Source organism: Amblyomma americanum, chromosome 5 (assembly GCF_052857255.1).
Source record: "Amblyomma americanum isolate KBUSLIRL-KWMA chromosome 5, ASM5285725v1, whole genome shotgun sequence".
In the NCBI taxonomy this organism is placed as follows: domain Eukaryota; kingdom Metazoa; phylum Arthropoda; class Arachnida; order Ixodida; family Ixodidae; genus Amblyomma; species Amblyomma americanum.
The window spans coordinates 138,402,465-138,421,918 of record NC_135501.1 but is presented as its reverse complement, the minus strand read 5'-3'; the positions used below and the strand labels follow the sequence as shown (position 1 = coordinate 138,421,918).

The 19,454-nt window shown below is 45.3% G+C and overlaps 1 protein-coding gene across 1 annotated transcript in view; it reads left to right on the top strand.

Moving 5' to 3' along the window:
- The window catches only part of Glyp (glycogen phosphorylase), a 28,952-nt gene extending 10,326 nt beyond the window's left edge, over positions 1–18,626 (top strand). Inside the window, exons 4-13 of the mRNA XM_077665424.1 lie at positions 3,736–3,918; positions 5,842–5,973; positions 6,804–6,915; positions 8,217–8,299; positions 9,688–9,924; positions 11,285–12,019; positions 12,416–12,637; positions 13,396–13,523; positions 14,400–14,534; positions 16,086–18,626. Of these exons, the coding sequence (XP_077521550.1) occupies positions 3,736–3,918; positions 5,842–5,973; positions 6,804–6,915; positions 8,217–8,299; positions 9,688–9,924; positions 11,285–12,019; positions 12,416–12,637; positions 13,396–13,523; positions 14,400–14,534; positions 16,086–16,326 (2,208 nt within the window). The 3' untranslated portion in view covers positions 16,327–18,626. The remainder of the gene's footprint in view (positions 1–3,735; positions 3,919–5,841; positions 5,974–6,803; positions 6,916–8,216; positions 8,300–9,687; positions 9,925–11,284; positions 12,020–12,415; positions 12,638–13,395; positions 13,524–14,399; positions 14,535–16,085) is intronic.
- The last annotated feature ends 828 nt before the right edge of the window (positions 18,627–19,454 follow it).

The window sequence follows — 19,454 nt, the reverse complement described above, 5'->3', positions numbered from 1 at the left end:
TGAGAGCAGAATTTGCGCTATAAGTTTCACGAGAATATGATGACCTCGAAAAACCGCCAGAGCTGTCCTTTAGGGTGCAGTACATAAATTTGCACTGGTATGGCAAGTTATAGTGCGGCTGGCATAGCTGGTTGAGAAGCAGATGCCACAACATTGATGTGACATGTGATCTGGAAATCGTACTACTGCAACATTGCAGCAGCCTTTGGCAGGCACATTTAAAAAACAAAACTGCACCACTTAAGCTCACACTGAGAAAATAACTCGTCAGGACAACAACCAATGGATGGGGTTTTTGTTACTTACCCTACCTTACTGATAGGAGATAACACAATAGTGGGCTTATCACTAGTTGTTAGGTTTCTAAGAGGAGGAAGTGTTATAAACAAACTAACATCTACTAGTCGTCCATCAACACAGCAGCCTGTTTTAGAATCGTGCTTGGTACATGATAGCCTTAGTTGCTTATGTGCCATAAAACCCAGAACACACTCTCTTTTGGTTCATTTTGTTTTTTCACTCACACTTATTCTAGATTTTGCAGTGCCATAAAGAAACTGTGTTTGAGGGAACTTGCTGAGACCAGAGCCATGCAGCATACATTAAGTGAACTTTTTGCAGTGTTGATCAGTGCAACACAGGCGCATAAACAATTGGAGAAAAATCTCCGAAACAAGTTAGTTTCTTGAATCAGCTGGAAAGCGCCATGCTTAGAAAAGTACTGCCAATTCTTTTGCCTTCCCTTGGCAAAGAAGTGAAAGCAGTGTACCTGTGCTAACTTTGTCATGCAAGTGGCCTTCATCTGATAGCAAACAAAAAATAAAAATATGGCCAAAACTGTCGGCATACAGTTCATGGGAAGGGAGATATCATTCCTATAAAATGCTCGTGTTAGTGGTGGGGAGCTGCGCAGGTGTTTTTTTGCATACAGAAGTTATTTGTCCCATTCGAGCAACCCCTGAATAAAGTTGCAATCCTTGACCACCTGTCATGCAGCCTGATGCGTCATCTTTGTTGCATGTGCAGTTCGTCAAGTGCCACGGGTTCTTATTCCAATTGCGCAGTCCGCAGACCTAACTAGAGTCACACCTGGATATTTCGAATTGTTGGCTCTGTTGGACACACTTATTATTCCCTTGAAAATCTTCGTTTAAAGGAAAGTCGTGCAGCATATTGAACCTAATTTTGCCATACATTTCATATACTGAAATGGGCGCCACTCTTTTGTAAGTGGTGCATCTTCTAATGACACTGTTCGATATTTTTGTGCTTGAAGATTGGTTGGCTGGTCAAATGTTGAGGGGAATCCCCCAAGGACCAGGATGAATTTTTCTTGAACTACGAAGTTTCTGAGAAAGCTGTCTAGCTTTCCTTTGTAGCCGTATGGCTGCGCTTAGGTGGATACCAATGAGTAATTCCTCCCTTATTACAGATTGGTTGGCTGTGTGGCCTTGGGCAGCTGCTGACAGTACTAGTGCGGTGACGAGGTGTACGTGAGGAGTGCTTAAGGGTGGCTTTTGATCTGCTGTGGCAATTTTCCACGCCACATCGCTGTCATGCAGTGCAGCCAACCTAACTCTTTGCTGCCAAAAACATTGTGGAAACCAACTGTACCTTAACTTCAGTGACTGGTTATTCTATTCGTAGTGTACTGGCAACAGGATTAGACATCTTATGATAAGCAGTGGCTAGTTTCAAACAACAGTCTGCTGCGACTTTGATGCGAAGCAGGTTAGGTGTAGCAATGCCTAGCGAATGGTGCACTGACAACACACTCGCAGGTGGCACGTCAGGGCAAGAAGGGCATCACCAGCATGGGTGCGATGTATTCTTACTTTCAGGTTACAGGTTAGCTTATCTTATTTTTATATATATAAAATTATAGATATATCAAACGTTCCAGTAATTCGCATTCCCCTTTGGGTTTGATATATCCGGGTTCGACTGTACAGTCTGTTTATGTGTCCGTCATTAACACTGCACCCCAACCCTATGCACGCACACCCTAGACCACGTGCCATATGCACCTGCATTTCATTCTCATTCTCCTCATCTCCTCACCCACAATGCTGTTGAGGCGTCCTGTAAGAGCAAGACTATTCATTTACCTGTCCTGAAAACACACAGTTACAGTATGGGGCCCTCGCACCTAAGACATTAGCCAACCTTGAACGTGTTCAGGGCGGAGCAGGCGGATTAATTTTTCTTTAACAGTGACAGCTAGATTTTCCTTGTTTAATAATGCAGCAAGATCATATTCAAGCACCATAGGCATGCAGGAATTTTAATCGCCTCATGTTTCTTGTCACCTATACCTTTCACGGACGACCAAATAAGCTTTGCATTCATGCTTATAGCCAGCTTACACACGAACATACCACACACATGATTTTTCTCTACCACCAGTACTTGCTAAAACAATATTAGCACAGCTTTTTCCTGAGAATGGTAGGAAAGTGTAACCCTCTTCCCCAGACCATTTTTTTTGTCCCCAGGCTTTGTAATTGAATTGTATTGTTTCATTTTCCATTCTTACTCATTTTTTTTTCCAGAAATGTGAATGCAATGCTGTTTTGGTTGCATATTTTGTATTCTGGCTAAAGCCCTTCCTGCTTGGACCACTAGGGCCTGCAGGATGCCCAAACACTTGACATATATCGACAGAAATAGTCAGCACATGCGTAATTAGTGTTTTTTTTTAAGGCATAAGCCATTTTTGGCTCATGAGTGGCATAGACTGGAGTTGTAGACTGACTGGAGTTGTAGACTGACTGGAGTTGTAGACTGACTGGAGTTGTAGACTGACTGGAGTTGTAGACTGACTGGAGTTGTAGACTGACTGGAGTTGTAGACTGACTGGAGCTGTAGACTGACTGGAGCTGTAGACTGACTGGAGCTGTAGACTGACTGGAGCTGTAGACTGACTGGAGCTGTAGACTGACTGGAGCTGTAGACTGACTGGAGCTGTAGACTGACTGGAGCTGTAGACTGACTGGAGCTGTAGACTGACTGGAGCTGTAGACTGACTGGAGCTGTAGACTGACTGGAGCTGTAGACTGACTGGAGCTGTAGACTGACTGGAGCTGTAGACTGACTGGAGCTGTAGACTGACTGGAGCTGTAGACTGACTGGAGCTGTAGACTGACTGGCGCTGTAGACTGACTGGAGCTGTAGACTGACTGGCGCTGTAGACTGACTGGAGCTGTAGACTGACTGGAGCTGTAGACTGACTGGAGCTGTAGACTGACTGGAGCTGTAGACTGACTGGAGCTGTAGACTGACTGGAGCTGTAGACTGACTGGAGCTGTAGACTGACTGGAGCTGTAGACTGACTGGAGCTGTAGACTGACTGAAGCTGTCTGCGCGAACTGTCAGTCATAAGTTGTATGGCAAATAAAATAAAAATGCAAAAGTTCATTAAGCAACAGTTCTTAAACAGCGTATATGTAATGAAATGAAAAGCAAAAATAAAATTAATAGTAATAAACACAAATAAAAGAAACAAAATAAAAAATGTGTGTGTGTGAGAGAACAAACAACAAAAGGAAACAAAATGGTAGAAAAAAATGAAAAATTGAGTTAGGAAAGGGAAAGGCTTTTGCATTTCTGCTCATAAGCAGACTAGTGCAATCCTGTAATTTTTTTTCTGCTGGTTGCATGGATTGAAAAATGCAAAAGTGAGTGTCAAATCTATTTAAAATGCATAGTGATCGGTATAGTGATTGGCTGTTGCAGATGGGCCTGGACATTGAAGAGCTGGAAGAGATAGAGGAGGATGCTGGTCTGGGCAATGGTGGCCTGGGTCGGCTGGCTGCCTGTTTCCTAGACTCCATGGCCACCCTGGGCCTGGCAGCCTACGGCTACGGCATCCGCTACGAGTATGGCATCTTCACACAAAAGATCACCAATGGCGAGCAGGTGAGGGTCTCTGCATCTGGTTGATGAGAGCTGCCTGAAGCATAATAATGCCTTGCTTATGCTTAAAAGTCTCGCTTCTCCAGTGTTAGGAGCAACACACAGGGTTCGATTAGACCTGGTCCAGCTTTTGCTGGGTAAGTTGATTCCAGGATTTTATCTCTATTCAAACAGCTGAAAACTTTGGCAGTGGTTTTGCAGTGCATAGAGAAACAAATATAGTGTTCGAAAAAAAAAAAATAGCTTTATTTTCAGCTGCAGAATGAGTTTCCCCTGAGGTGTTCTTTGCCACGTAGTCTCTGTAGATGCAATATTAGCTTTTCTTCTGTACTAATTGAAACAAGGTGTTTGTGGGTGTACAATGACCTGGTGCCATGCTAGCAAACACTTGTCACTCACCTTTGTTGCTAACCTGTGACAGGTGTTCAGGTAACCTCATTAAGTGCATCTTTTTTTTAACAAAAGGAAGTGAGAGCAACCTTGTGTTTTTTTTATGTTATGAAGTAGCCTTACATCAGATGGGAACAGAACAACCGAAACTGTTGCAGTATGCAGGAAAAGTCTCTCAGCTGTTGCTTCTCAGCAGTGCTGACCATTAGAAGGTTAAGGGCTGAAAGTTTAGCCGCTTAAAACTGCTATATTAGAGATATAATCGAATCCTTAGTTCTTGCAACTTCACACTGCTCTTGCAATAAAATCTGGAGATTGCATAGAGTCTCGGTGGCTCAATTAGCTCATTTTCTGTACCTAGCTCAATCATTATATTAAAAAAATGTCCAAACAACATAAGGTGAAGCCAGCCACTCAAGCTTGTGGTCAGTTGTGCTATTGCAATTGCTAATGGAAAGAAGCCAGGTCTAAAATCCAATGCTGCCGAGTCCATTTTTGCTTAGTTTTTTAATATTAAATGCAATGTTAGAGACATGCTTTGAATATGTATTTCCTATGTCTTGGTATCCCATAGCACATGTGGCAGCATACATATACATATAGTTTGATGTGAATTCAGCCTCTTGCTGTTGACAGTTTAAACATTTGAAGCTTAGCTTGTACTGTACTGCTTTTAGTGTGAGTGGAAATGTGCATATTGTCTCTCAGATTTCCTGTATTGCACAGTTTAGCCCTTAAGTTTCCGACGCCTGTGTTTATTATCTCTGGAGAAATGACCTTTACAAGGCTTACATTCGCAAAGCATGAAAGAAAAAACTCTCAAAGGTTGTCCTCCTAGTGTCTTTTTGCAAGGAAGTTTTTTGGAGAGAATATAGCAACGATGAATGCACATTGTGTTGATGCAGATCATTAGGATTCACAGTTTGTCTTTCACCATTTTTTGCTTGCCTAGTGAAAGGCTTAGAAATAAAAAAAAAAGATGGTCACATCATATGGAATAGTGTCCTCTTAATAAAACATTAAAATTTTCAATCTACTCTATAGTTAAGGCACTAAAAATTTTGTATAATGAGGCTGTACACTTCTGCCAGTTTATTTATGACACTGTAAAGAAAGTTATTGAAATGAGATGAGAAGGCACAACACATCCAGTTGTGCTGTCTTACAAAAGCATAATGTTGACAGTGCATGCCTGTCCTTTTTGCAGATAAGATGCTTATTAATCTTTGAAGTGGGCTTTGTATTAGCTATTCTGCTTAATTTTTTTTTTTTTGCACAATACACTAAGAGTAGCTGGTGTAGTACGTAAAATGTCTTATTGGCATTATTATATTACTAGGCCTGTGGATCTAGATTAGGATAGACTAGGTTTGTGAACAACAAAGTTGTCTGTTGGGCTAGTTGTGTCATCCTTTGCCTTTACCTGTGCTTTCAGAATTCAATGCCTTGTGAACAAGATCTATGAACTGAATGTAAGTTACATTTTCGCTGGTAGCCTTGTGTGCAAGCTTGTGTGTGGTGTTGTGCACCTCGCAGACTGAAGTGCCGGATGACTGGCTTCGCTTTGGCAACCCATGGGAAAAGGCTCGCCCCGAGTACATGATTCCCATCAACTTCTACGGCCGCGTCGAGAAGACCGACAAGGGCTTCAAGTGGGTCGACACTCAGGTAATGTTCGCTCTTTTTTTTTTTACAGCGAGAGCTGTTAAGTGTGACATCACTCAATTTCGCGGCGTAGCTGCTAGTCTACTTTGACCACAGATAGGAGAAATGTGCGAGGGAAACTCATGTGGGGAGAGGGCTAGATGCATACGAGTGAGTAGATTATGACACTTTCTTATTAGCTGCTTATTAGCTTAACAAGGGCCTCAGTTCTGGCAGTGTTGATGCCATAGGAAGCACAAGAGGGCTCTTGCACAGCTGCCTCCCTCAACCTTTAATCCTGCTCTAAGTGACACATGCGGTAGAACAGAACGTTCCTACGTCTACCACTAAGGTTGATCGTGGCATTGCTGAACACTGTCAAGATTAGATTACGTTCAACATAAATGCCCTCGGAAGTATAAGACTGACAGCTGCCGCTGTAGCTCAGTTGGTAGAGCACCACACGTGACATGCAGAGTCTTGGTTTTGGATTTCGGATCCCATCGGCAGCATGTGGTTGTTCTTTCTTATGTACTTTCTAATCAATTTTCCTTCAGGTAAAAGATGGTTACACTAGAATAATCTTAAAAATCAATACCATAAATTTAAAAAAAATTCTATGCTTTCCTTGGTTTCAGTGACTGTTGGCAAGTTTCATATCTGTTCTGTCATTAGGCAGGCTTAATGATCTGGAAAGAGGGATTCTGAACAACGCTTGGAGTTGTGATATTAAGATCAGTCATTTCTTACTTTTCTTTAGGCAGACGTTTACTAGATGCCAATCAATTTGAGTGCATTTGGCATTTCGCAATTAGGCTATTGGAAGCAGTGTGATCACGCGGATCAATTTTCAGGTGGTGTTTGCCATGCCATACGACAACCCGATTCCAGGGTTCCGCAACAACGTAGTCAACACGATGCGACTATGGTCGTGCAAGTCTCCCATCAACTTCAATCTCCGCTTCTGTGAGTGTCGTCTTCAGCTTGTAGTCGTGACGTTTGATTGTGGTCACATCCACTAAAAATGTTTGCTTTTCAATGCAATCTGAGCAGAACACATTTTATCCTTCCGTAGTTAAGCATGGTCACCAGTTATAGCTACTGTTTTTTTTTTTTTTTGTGGCAGTTGAAGGATGACCACAGTGTAATACCGATGTTTTCTAGGTTTCCCTCATTTATGTCTTCATTGATATTACTTAACCATGCTTGTGACTACTTTTAACCTTCTTCTGTTTCACGATTACTTCTGTGCTCTTTTAGTTTAATAAAGCTTAGTCTTTACCTGCTGTTTTGTTTTACAAGAGGCAGGCTGCTGAAACAGATAGCACATGCTGCATGTTCTGTACACATTTTGTGCAGCACATGCCACATGTTCTGCACACATTTTGTGCAAAGCAAAGCGGCTTGTATTGAACGAGTGACATGCGAGTGTTGTGTTGCTGTTGGGAGCAAGCCTGTGTACTTACGAAATATGCCAACTAGGCTGTGTTTCAAATTGTGATCTGGAGCACGTTTCCTTGCTCTGTGAACTTAAATTCTGGTTACAATGGGTAATTTAGATTCTTTTGCTGAGTTCCAGTTGATCTGGAGCAACTCACTTTGTGGTGGATTGCCTGATCTGGAGCAACTCACTTTGTGGTGGATTGCCTTGCCCCACATAGCATGTCTTTTGTCCCGATTTTTCTATTTGGATTTTCTGACACCATGGCAGATATTTTTGTCCCTTCATAGCTGCAGAGCGTGTGGGGTTTGAAATAAGGGATAAATGCATTTTACCCACTTAACCATGCCTGACCTTCCAAACCACCGACCTCACCCTGTGATTGTGCATGCTAGAGCAGGGGTGAAACTCTAGGACACTCAAGGGTAGGGGCGAAACTCTAGGATGGACGGGACGAGCCCATGGAAAATTTTTCCGCGAGGCCTTGCCCCGCTGGCAGATAGTGAAGTGCCCCACTGAAACATCCACACACGACGAGTTCCAGAGGCCAAAGAGCGAAACATCTGCTTCCTCACACTTGCAGCTATTGCGCCGTTTCTGGCGTTAGTGTCACCATGACACAGGCGCCCTCCCTTGTTAGCTAAGGCAGCTAGCAAGGGCTCATTGTGGGGAAACAAACCAAGGGGACATAGTAAGGCGAGTCCCCACAAGCGATGCCCTGGAATGCCGATTGGTATGCACCGTTAGTGTATCTTAGACTGCCCCCTGGTGTTGCTGCTTGCTCTGCATTGGTGACATGTCTGTGGCTGTGCTATATTCTCTGCAGTCAACAACGGAGACTACATTCAGGCCGTTCTTGACCGAAACTTGGCAGAGAACATCTCCCGGGTGCTCTACCCCAACGACAATGTAAGACTTGCCTGTGATCTTGGACAGTGTTAGTTGTGGCCATTCCTCGGCCCTGGGCTGAGTATATCTTGTTTCAGCAGCACGATATTCATATTCTGGTGCTATTCTTAGGCCGCCTTTGTGGCGGTCGTAAAACAGAGCAAGGATGTGGTGACTGCAAGCACCGATTTATTCTTTAAATTTTCTGCTGTCACTTGGGGTACAGGAGAGGTTCATTGCTAGGGTGTGTGCTTCATGAGGTTGAGTTTGCGCCAGCATTTCTGTGAAGCAGTGAATGCACGAACATGATGGGTGTGCAATGCATCAATCACTTATTCTAACCAGTATCCGTAGTAGCTGCCCACTGGTTGGTATTGACGGCAGCATGCTGGTATTAACACAGAATGCTCTATGCAAAATTGCGTAGAGCATGCTGTGTCCATCAGACTCTCACAATTTATCTTGCAAAAATTCCTTTGCTTCCTTTACTCAGTGCACATGAAGAGAAATAACTTTTAAAGCTTGTTTCGTTTTATTTCAACTTGCCGTCTGTGTTTATTGGCAGGCCCTCTGCTGTGGCTGAACAGTTCGAGACTGCATTACAGTTCTAATATTTCTTTTAATATTCTCCAGAGTTCTAAAAAACTGCCCCATCACATTATATCCATGCAAATAAGGCAAAATAGTCATTTTCCAATCATAACTGTCATTATTACTGTTTTCCGTAGCTGCAATGACAACAAAAAAGAGGATGCGCTTGCTAACACTTGAGTTTCATGAAAAATGCTGAAATCCGTGATTTTTCACGGAATCATGGGTTAACAGGGGGCCTTAGTTATAGTGCATTTACATCGGCTGTCAAGGTGGTGGTACAAACAGCAAACAGCAAAGGTTTTTTTCCCTGTGTATCGATCATTTTCCACACGACACTGCTGTAATGCAGGGAAGCCATCCTAGCTGGCATTCAACTTAACACACCTGCATACTGGCGATTCTTGCCAGCCTAACTGAAGTTTGGTGCTTGTTTTCTCGCGGATTCTGGAATTTCCACTAGTACCTTTTAAATGGTGCTAAAACTTTGGAAAGGGTCTCTCTCTACTTGCTAGTCAGGCTCGGCTTAGTTCTCCAAACTAAACTACAATTCTCTTGCATGCGTTTATGACGAAATGTTACATTACGAATTTCACATCTAGTGCTTGTAGTCCTTCCACCTTTTTCACCTGTGTTGTGATGGGAGCCACAGCACCCATTACAAAATGGCATCGGCATTGCTGGAATGCTTATTGTTCTGGTTTCTTGGTCTCTGCTTGCATATCTGCTGCCACTATGATTGCTGTCATCCATCCAGTGCCTCAGTTCGTCCGGGACTCCTAGTTTTCGCATCATGTGGCCTGTGGTTATCTGTCCAGGTGTTTGAAGGCAAGGAGCTCCGGCTGAAGCAGGAGTACTTCATGGTGGCTGCGACACTCCAGGACATCCTGCGTCGCTACAAGGCATCCAAGTTTGGCAAGACAACGGCTGTCCGCACGCAGATGGACCAGATCCCAGAGAAGGTGGCCATCCAGCTTAACGACACGCACCCTGCGCTCGCCATCCCCGAGCTCATCCGCATCCTCGTCGACATCGAGGGCGTTGATTTCGACAAGGTGCGATCCTCCTCCGTTATTAACGTCAGAGCGTTAAGGAGCTCATGTCGCAAAAAATCCGGCGTCGGCGTTGACCATGAGCGAAAAATCCACGAAAGATCCCTTGAGAAGCAACCTAGGATGCAGGTAGGCCAGCTAGGTGACATGGCTTTGATGTATATCACAACCTGCCCACCAGATTGTGAGCAAACTGCCCACCGTGGTAGATGGCAATTCAGTTGATTGATTGGTCGCTCGGGGAGAGCAACTTGGGTTGCACAAGGCCCACCGGTGGGCCATGGCAGCACCTGCCGTCCCAAGGCAGTGGCATATTGCTTAATCGCTGCACCACTGTGCACCACTCTCATGCAGGAGGTGCGGGGTTCGATCCCCAGTGCCGCCAGGTACCCACCGGTGATACAATGGGTACAAGCTTTCCCCTGGTCTGGTGCTCAGCTTATTTAGGGTGAAATGCTTGGGAAGTGGGTCTTTGACCCCACCTTGTGTAGACGAAAATGCCTTGTGCTATGGCGCTCTTTGGCCATAGATGCTCTTGCGCCATAAAAATCCATAATCATCATCACCACTGTGCACCAGGAGTGGTGTGAGGACTCCCAGGGCTATATGAATGCGGAGAATGACCAATTCTTCATATGTGTGGGAATTAGCCCATTACACTATTGCAACACACTTAAAGTGGAGCTTAAGTGTCGCTTCCAATTATTTGGGTGGGAGTCATAAGCACCAAATGGCATCGGTCAGTCATTCGTGTGTGCTAATGCTCCCCATTCATAGGCTGCTTGTTTGAGCTTGACCTGCACTTTTTGAGCAGCGAGTTTTGTCCAGTGCCGAATTTCGTGATTCTGCTTGCCTGGAACTACCAACAGAAACATACAGCTCCACTTTGTGAGGAACTATGGTGCCCTAGTTCCTATGATGAAGAGATGAACTTTGTAGTGTTTGTAAAATTTCAGATTTGTTTTGCGCACTGCGGTAACTTGGTGGGTGTGGTGCTTTGCTGCCGAGTGCAAGGCCCACGTATTACATATGTGTGTCGAACATGCTTGAAAAGCTGAACTTAAAAGGTATACATTGTTTCAAAGAAAGTACACGTGCTTCATTGCTGTTTCACTCTCCATTTTCTTGTGGCAAGTATCATTGGTGTATTCAATGCACATGTTTGTGTATTTTTGTTTAGTGCTAAGACTGCAATGCTCCGGCCCGCCTTTTGTCGCTGAGTTAAATCAAATGCAACGGTCTATCTAGGACAATTGTTCTCATGCTTCTTTCCACGAAATAAGATCAGCTCAACATTTAGCATTTTGTGATGCTTTCTTTGTCCTGACCATGTCTGAACAGGTATTTTGTCCTTTTCTGTCAGGCTGTGGAGCTGACTACTCGGACGTGCGCCTACACCAACCACACGGTGCTGCCTGAAGCCCTGGAGCGTTGGCCATGTGCCATGCTGCAGAACTTGCTTCCGCGCCACCTGCAGATCATCTACGATGTTAACGCCCGCTTCCTGGGCGAGGTGGCCAAGAAGTTCCCCGGAGACAACGACCGTCTCAGGCGCATGTCCATGGTCGAAGAGGAGGGCGAGAAGCGCATCAACATGGCCCACCTGGCCATTGTGTGCTCACACAAGATCAACGGCGTGGCCCGCATCCACTCGGAAATCCTCAAGAAGGACCTGTTCCGGGACTTCTACGAGATGTACCCCGAGCGCTTCCTCAACAAGACCAACGGCATCACACCTCGTCGTTGGCTGCTGCTTTGCAACCCAAGCCTGGCTGACCTGATCGCCGACAAGATTGGCGAGGACTGGATCGTCCACCTGGACCAGCTGACCAAGCTGAAGCCGCTGGTGAATGACAAGGCGTTCCTGCGCGACCTGCAGAAGGTCAAGCAGGAGAACAAGATGCGCCTGTGCGAGTACCTGAACAAGCTGACGGGCCTCAAGCTGAACCCAGCCTCCATGTTCGACATGCAAGTGAAGCGCATTCACGAGTACAAGCGGCAGCTGCTCAACTGCCTGCACATAATCACCCTCTACAACCGCATCAAGGCAGACCCCAGCGCCCCATTTGTGCCACGAACCATCATGGTTGGTGGCAAGGTGAGCATCAACTGGATTGTGATGGCTCATTGGGGCGTGTCAGTTTTTTTCCAGCAAAATGCTGCATTTACATGCATATGAGTGCATCTGCAAAAGTGGCACTAAAATGCATGTGTTATTCAGTTCAATTTATTTTGCACATAGTACCCAATGCGAGTCCATAAGGTGTGATGCCTACGAATATTTTCATGCATCTCGGCTTTCGATCTCAAATAAATGCAGAAATAATTCTTCAGGGGCTCTAAAGAAATAATCTGGAGTTGAGTTTATTCTCTTTTTAATAGGCACATAACTGATATCCACTTTCTTGTCGGGAATACAGGATGTACATAATCCTCTTTGTGTTCCCTGAAGGAACCTGTACTAATCCTGGCACATCCAACGCTTGAATTGCAGGCAGCACCTGGCTACCACATAGCGAAGCAAATCATCAAGCTGATTATTGCGGTGGGCAACGTAGTGAACCATGACCCTGTCGTGGGCGACAAGCTCAAGGTACTCTACCTGGAGAACTACCGTGTCAGCCTGGCCGAGAAGATCATCCCAGCTGCCGACCTCAGCGAGCAGATCTCCACGGCTGGCACAGAGGCCTCAGGCACTGGAAACATGAAATTCATGGTCTGTGTTATTCGTTCTTTAATTTCAGTCCTATGCAGCATCAGTTGTTCTAGGCAGGTATCCTAACGCCCCCCCCCCCCCCCCCCCCCCCTATCTCAAGATTACATGGTCACCATCCGCATGAATTGTCCTCACATAGCACGGTTATGAATCGTTGTCGCTAGTTGCATAACCCATCATGGGACCCATTGCTCATGGGTAGCTTCAGCTGTCATGTGACCCGTTGGTCACATGTGACTGATGACAGTGGGTCATACGGCCTTTAATCCGTATCCCATTACGATACAGCTGATGCTGAAACTCGTGTCGCATTACGTGAATGCCCCTTCAACTTTTTTTCCAGAAAGTTCTTCGTGTACACTTTCTAGTTAAACTGTGTTGGAGTGTGATGCACTTTGATGTGTGGTAATGTACGATACAACACTTCGAAGCAGATATTTTGGAAACTACTGTTCAAAGCAATGGCTCATGCATTGAGTTTTTCTGCAGCTCCAAGAAGGCCTTGCTAAGGCAGTATGGCTGCTCAATGCCACAATATTTTTGTCGTTTTTTTTTTCTTCCTTCTGTGTGTAGTCAGTTTGATGTTAATCTGGTGCTGCTGATCCATGTGCGAGTGCCAACTAGCGCAGTTAAAGTAGCTGAATGATAGTAGCATTTTGATAGCTTGAGCGCAAGATTATTTTGAGCACTTGTGCTTTTTTAAAGAAGTTCCAGCTGCTGCACCAGTGACGCGAGGTGCTTTTATTTTTGTATCGCAGCTGAACGGTGCACTGACCATTGGCACACTGGACGGTGCCAATGTCGAGATGCGAGAAGAGATGGGGCCTGAGAATATCTTCATCTTTGGCATGAACGAAGAGGAGGTTGAAGATCTCAAGAAGAAAGGGTGAGCTCAGCGTCTCTTGCCATTGGGGAACCTGTGCTGTCTGCAGCGCTTTCACAGGAGTTCTCGGACACACTGTCTGAACAGCTCCTGTTCTAGTCATTGCAGATTTCATTCTGCATTTTCATTGTCCTTAGCGCGAAAGACACTTCACAGCACATCCGGTACCTCGACCACAATGGTACAGGCAACCGGAATATCTTCCTCACGGTTTTGGATGCTTTGCCTTCTGACACCAATGCATTTCGAGGAAGGCGTCGCAGCATTCTTGCTTTTCATGCTGTGTACCCCAGATCTGGCATGCTCATGTGTATGCACATTGTTTTAGTTCCCAGATGCTTCTCCCCTTTGCTCTTAAGCACTGCAAAGAAGCTGCTGTGTTTCTCCTCTTTGTGTCTCGTTTTTGTGGGAACGGTCCACCCGTATGTTTGCACACATTTTCTGGGTGCTTTGCCATTTTACTCCTAGGAATTGCAGGAAAGCCATGATAGTGCTTTGCCATTTTGCTCCTAGGCATTGCAGGAAAGCTATGATTGTGGGTGACTGTCGCTTCGTTTCGGCTGTTCATGTCACGTGCATCCAAATTTGGCTCACTGGCATGTGCGGTTGGTCACTACACGTATTATGCGACCATAATTTGTAGAAATATTCAAAGAAATAGTTGGAAAATTTTTTTACCTGGGAACTTACTAACCGGAGGAGAAAAATAATGCAACCCTACGGGACATTTTTATTGTGCACAGTTTAAGTGTATGAACCAGCAACGTGTGAACGAAGTTTTACAGTGCATAAGGGAATTCATCCCTAAAGGGTCATGTCAGGCACAACCCCTATTGTCTCTCATAATGCTCAGTGTCATTACGAACTCTTTCTCTGCAGCTACAATGCCTGGGACTACTATAACCGGCTGCCTGAGGCAAAGAAGGCCATTGACCAGATCAACAGTGGATTCTTCAGCCCGTCCAACCCCAACCTCTTCCATGACCTCACCAATGTGCTGCTCAACCACGACAGGTAGGCCTTTGACCTGTCTCCACTTGAGTGTCACTTCTGTGAGTCACTTTAAGGGCAGTCAGGGCAGCAGTTACTGGGATCACAGAAGAGATAGGGCAATATTAGCTTCTTTATTTGAAATGCATTAATTCCTGTTAGCCTGTTTTTTTTTTTAAGTTAAATTGCGTACCATGTAAGTGTCTGCACACCACTGCTCATGCCCTTTGGGATGCATGCGTGTGTTTTTCATTCATCTGTGACTGCGCAGGTGCAAGTGGTATGAGAGGGAGACCTTGGTTCGCAATCCTAACGAATTTCTTTTGCGGTGATGGCTATTAACAGAGTGTTTCCTGGTTCTGTGGAGTCATTGGTTTCGGCGCAGTATGAAGGGGAAAAGAGGGAAAAGGGGGAATAGTGCTGTGCCGTTGGTTGTGTCATGGTTTTGTGGTGCCTTTTATGCACAGTGGTGCAGACTAGTGCTTGCACTGATGTATCGCTGCGCGTTGAGGGCACCACTGTGTGGCGTGGAAAACAGCGGCAAACACCTTGAAATGCAGCTCAAGATAACGCCCTGAAATGGCTTTATGGTGTGCTTTCTTGTGCGCCTCTGCAGTGTGTAGCAGCAGTTATGCTAAATCTGCCAGTGGGGATATGGCACACCAGTCGTGTTGCAGGAGAGGGCCATTGATTTAGCAGAGGCACAGCGTGGGGCTGTGATTGCTACAAGTATGCGGCAGGCCAGAGCCACAACATGTGAAGAGTCTAATAGAAGACAAACTCGCTGTGAGGCAAGATGCTCAAGGCTCTCCCAGCACATTTCTCACTCCATCTAGCACTACTCGCTCAGTGGTTATGATGCTCAGCTACTGATATGAAGGACTTTCACATTTGCATGATGAGAGAGTTTTAAATTACTGTTCGTACGCATAGATGTCCATAATAAAGCAAATCACATTTAGTCTTGGATCATGTTAAGATGCACTTGCACTACTTAGGTGGAAAATACTGTTGTGATAGGAAAGCAGTGTGGTGAGTGCTACCACAATTCGAAAATGCAAAGCGTGTGGCACTTTGCATCATGGCCAGTTGGCTGAAGCCATTGTGTAAAGTGATTTCAGAAGCCAAACACAAGCTCTCAGGTCATTTGCACTCCTTTCGAATGAGGTGACGCCACGGTATCCTGGCACTTCAGAGCGCATAGGGTAGTAAACTGGTCTTATAGTGCACACTTGGCGGTCATGCCCTCTGTTGACAGATATTATAACAAAGGGCCTTCTGATCTTTTCTCCGATTTGCTGAATAGCTTGGAGAGTTGCAAGTCGTAAAAATGACGTGACACCTGCCACGTTTCACGGTGTGTTAATGGGGAGGAACTCAGGGGTTCCATTTCCAATGTGCTGAGCAATGCAACCATGTTGCCTTGTGTGCCTTGTGAGGCAGTCACTTTCTCACGCAGTAAAAGCACTGACAGTGTGCCCAAAAGGTGATGTATCAGTCTGGCATAACTTATTTTCGTTAGTGACCCTTTGACATATGTGTACGCACTCAGTGGCTGCCCTCCGTCACATGCAGGTTCTTGCTGCTGGCCGACTTTGAGTCGTACATCAAATGCCAGGAGCGGGTGTCAGCTATGTACACCAATCAGGAAGAGTGGACCAAGATGGCACTGCTCAACATTGCCTCCTCGGGCAAGTTCTCGAGTGACCGCACCATCTGCGAGTATGCACGTGAGATCTGGGGCGTCGAGCCGACCTGGGAGAAGCTGCCAGCACCCCACGAGGTCAAGGGCGATGAGACCGGCGCGGATAAGTAAGGCCAGCGAGCGACCGAAATGGCAAAGCTGTGTGTGTGCATGTCGGCACCCACCACTGCCCGCCAACCGCAAGCGTCGAGCTGCCTGCTGCCGCTTCTACCGCCGATGACTGCTACCGTCGGACTGGTCCGCCTCCCCTTTTTGTGTCTGCAGGTTGCGACTGCGCTGTGTAGAAGTGAGAGGAAAAGAAAAAAAGAATTGAAAGCCAGTCATTTGAAGGAGTCGCTCCTGTCAACTCTTTATTGCAGCATCCCAGATTTAGCCCGGTGTTGCATATTGTGGAGGTACCATTCAGGTAAAAGTACCATTTGTGATGTGAATTTCTGAAGCCCCCTGTGAGAGCTCTCAGTTGAGGCTCATAATTGTAATCAACGGTAAATTTTTGTGGTAAATTCGACATTCAGAAGTGCCATGTGGTCTGCGGGCATTTCTTAAACTCAAATCATGATTGCAATGAGAGACTTGTGGAACTGCCGATAGGAAATTTTTCAAAAATTAATTTTTAAAATTTTATCCGTTTCACTCAGATATTTTTGAGAGATTCAATAGTTGTCATGGCTGATAATGCCTTGAAATTGGTATTGTCTGAAAGCAAAGGTGTAGTGCTGCATATTATGCATTTCTTTTTGATTGGCTTAACTTGGCTAAGTGTACTGTAAAATTGGTTTAAAGCAGGACGGTCCGGGCAACAATGTTAGCAAAACACTCTTGGAAACAATGAGCTTTGCCATACGCTAAACAATGAGAACCGTTTAGCATCCACTGTCAGCGGCAAGGTAATCGATCCATGTGAAAGTGGTGTGCAGAACATTATGCAAAGGTGTTCCCAACGGCCAATAGAAATGCCTATAGAAACGGTCTGCAAAAGGTGTGATAAACATAACTGGTTCTTGAAAAGAGCCTGTGCATTTTACTAGCAAATGCAGTGAGGAAATGTTCTTGTGCATGAGCATTCTGGTATAGTGCAGTGTATGTGTGCACATTGCCATGTGTTAACACCCCTGGTTGTTGCTGTGGAAACAGGTCTACCAGGTGCCGCGTAAGTTTCTTTTTAAACAGAACAAGTCTGTAAAGATATCTTGCACAAATATGTTGCAGAAAAAGAAAGCTTTATTTCAGTGGCAAGTTTGTAATAACTTGCGTTGTTTGAGCCACTATTGTTTATATTTGTATATTCCACTGATCAAATTGTGCACCTGTTGAAAGACTCATGTGAGCACTTGTTGAAAGTGTGCTGTTTATGAGATTCGAATTTTAAAGGAGGGGAAACGGGCCTACAGTGCTCTATAGATTGCCTGGTGACTTTACTGTTCTCTTGGGGGTTTTATGACAGGTAATGGGAGGGGACAAGTCTGAGGTTTAGCCTCAGTGGTACATCGGGACTCTAAGAAGCCCGATGCATTATCAAAGGCTCCACTGTAGTCTTCGTAACAAAAAAGTCTTTAGGAGCCCCAACCTGTGGCAAGTGTTTTCGATTAGCGGGCGGAGGTGTCTGATTGCCGCTCGCACAGCGTTGCTGAAAATGACGCCCCGCATCATTAGCTATGCTCTGCCAGTTAAGCATCCTTGATCTTCGATGAAGGAAGCGTAACCATCCTTGATGTGAGCTAGGAGGGGTCTCATCTGTCGTGCCGCTGCATACTGCAAACTGCCCATGTGATCCCAGTCGTGCTTACCTCAGTCTCTTTAGAAAACCTTTCTTCCATTTTTTTTTCTTTCCTGTCCAATTCCTGGAAGCTTGACACCTCACTCATTTTTTTTTTCTTTAATGTAATTTTTCTATTTTGCTTCTGCTTTCTGCTGGTATTATTTAACTCCTGTTATGTCCAGAGACAAGTTTTTGTTTCAATTTTATTGTGCTGCTTACGTGTGGAATGTTCTTGTATTTTTTTGTTGCACATTTCCTGTATCCATTATGTAGGTAGCAATAAATTTTTCTCGAGGTCTTTCACCGTAGCCTATAATAGCGCCAGGGAAGATGATGAGCAGTAAAAGCCATGTTTTTGAATGTCGAGCGTGCGACCGCAGTCCCCAGACAGTTCCTCCTCATTCCCCCATGGCTCGGAACGGGTGCTTCTCTTTCCACCAGAGCAGCCATGGTCACAGAAAAGTGTTGGTGGAAAAGACTGGAAAAAAAAAAGAGAAAAGTTGTTGGTGTTGTTTGGTGCAAGTGTTGCAAGCCTTCTGTTTTTTTCTGTAAGAGCACGTCTTGTAGCCGCTGCAGCGCATTGCAGTCATGTTGAATGTGGCGGTTGCACGAGTGTATTATAATGATTAAAGATATGTTTAAAAACCTTGAATTGTGGCTTTGGCGAATTCTTTTCACACACTACACACCGTACAATAGCAAAGTGTTTCCAAATCCAGGAAGAAGCTGGTGCATTGAGTGTGGCTTGCAGATAAGTATCTTGTACCTTGAGCTATTGACATCACTTGGTGTGCAGTCTGGATGTAGAACAGATTTTTTCCAATTGATTGGAAGGGCTGTATAGCTACACGCATGCATGACTAGCCAAGCAATAACTTATGTACAGCAACCATTTGCATCAAGCAGTGGTAACCTCTGTGGAATGAAAGTGCAGAACAAACCTGTTTAAAAGAGTGCACAGCATGTCTACCATATTTACACGATTGAAGATCGACCTACTTTGGTAAATTTGAAAATCAGAAGGGGGGGTCCACTTACAATCATAAGCATGGCACCATAAAGCCGAAAAAAACGAGGTATCTGGGATGCTACAGCATGGTTGCATTTTTGCTGCTCAGGTCCTTCATATTGCTCTTGATGCTGGTCTTCAGCAGCTGCTCTGTCGGTGCGCCCAGAACCTGCACCCCTTCCCCGCGCAGGGCAGCCAACAGCTGCTGCCGATAAGCCTCGAACCTACACCCCCATCGCCATCGCCGATTGCAGCTGATGATAAGCGGCAGCGATAAGCTTTCATTTTTTTTTTTACTCTCAGCTGCACACTCGGTGCTCAAGGGAGTGCCGATACTTGGATAATCGCTGCTCCAATCGCGGCGGCACCGCCACTCGGAACGGCAGTGGTGCCGGGGAGTGTCGTTAGCTGACGGAAGAGCCGACGTTGCTCGTGTCTAGTTTCATCTTTGGCTCTGACGACTGCACGCAG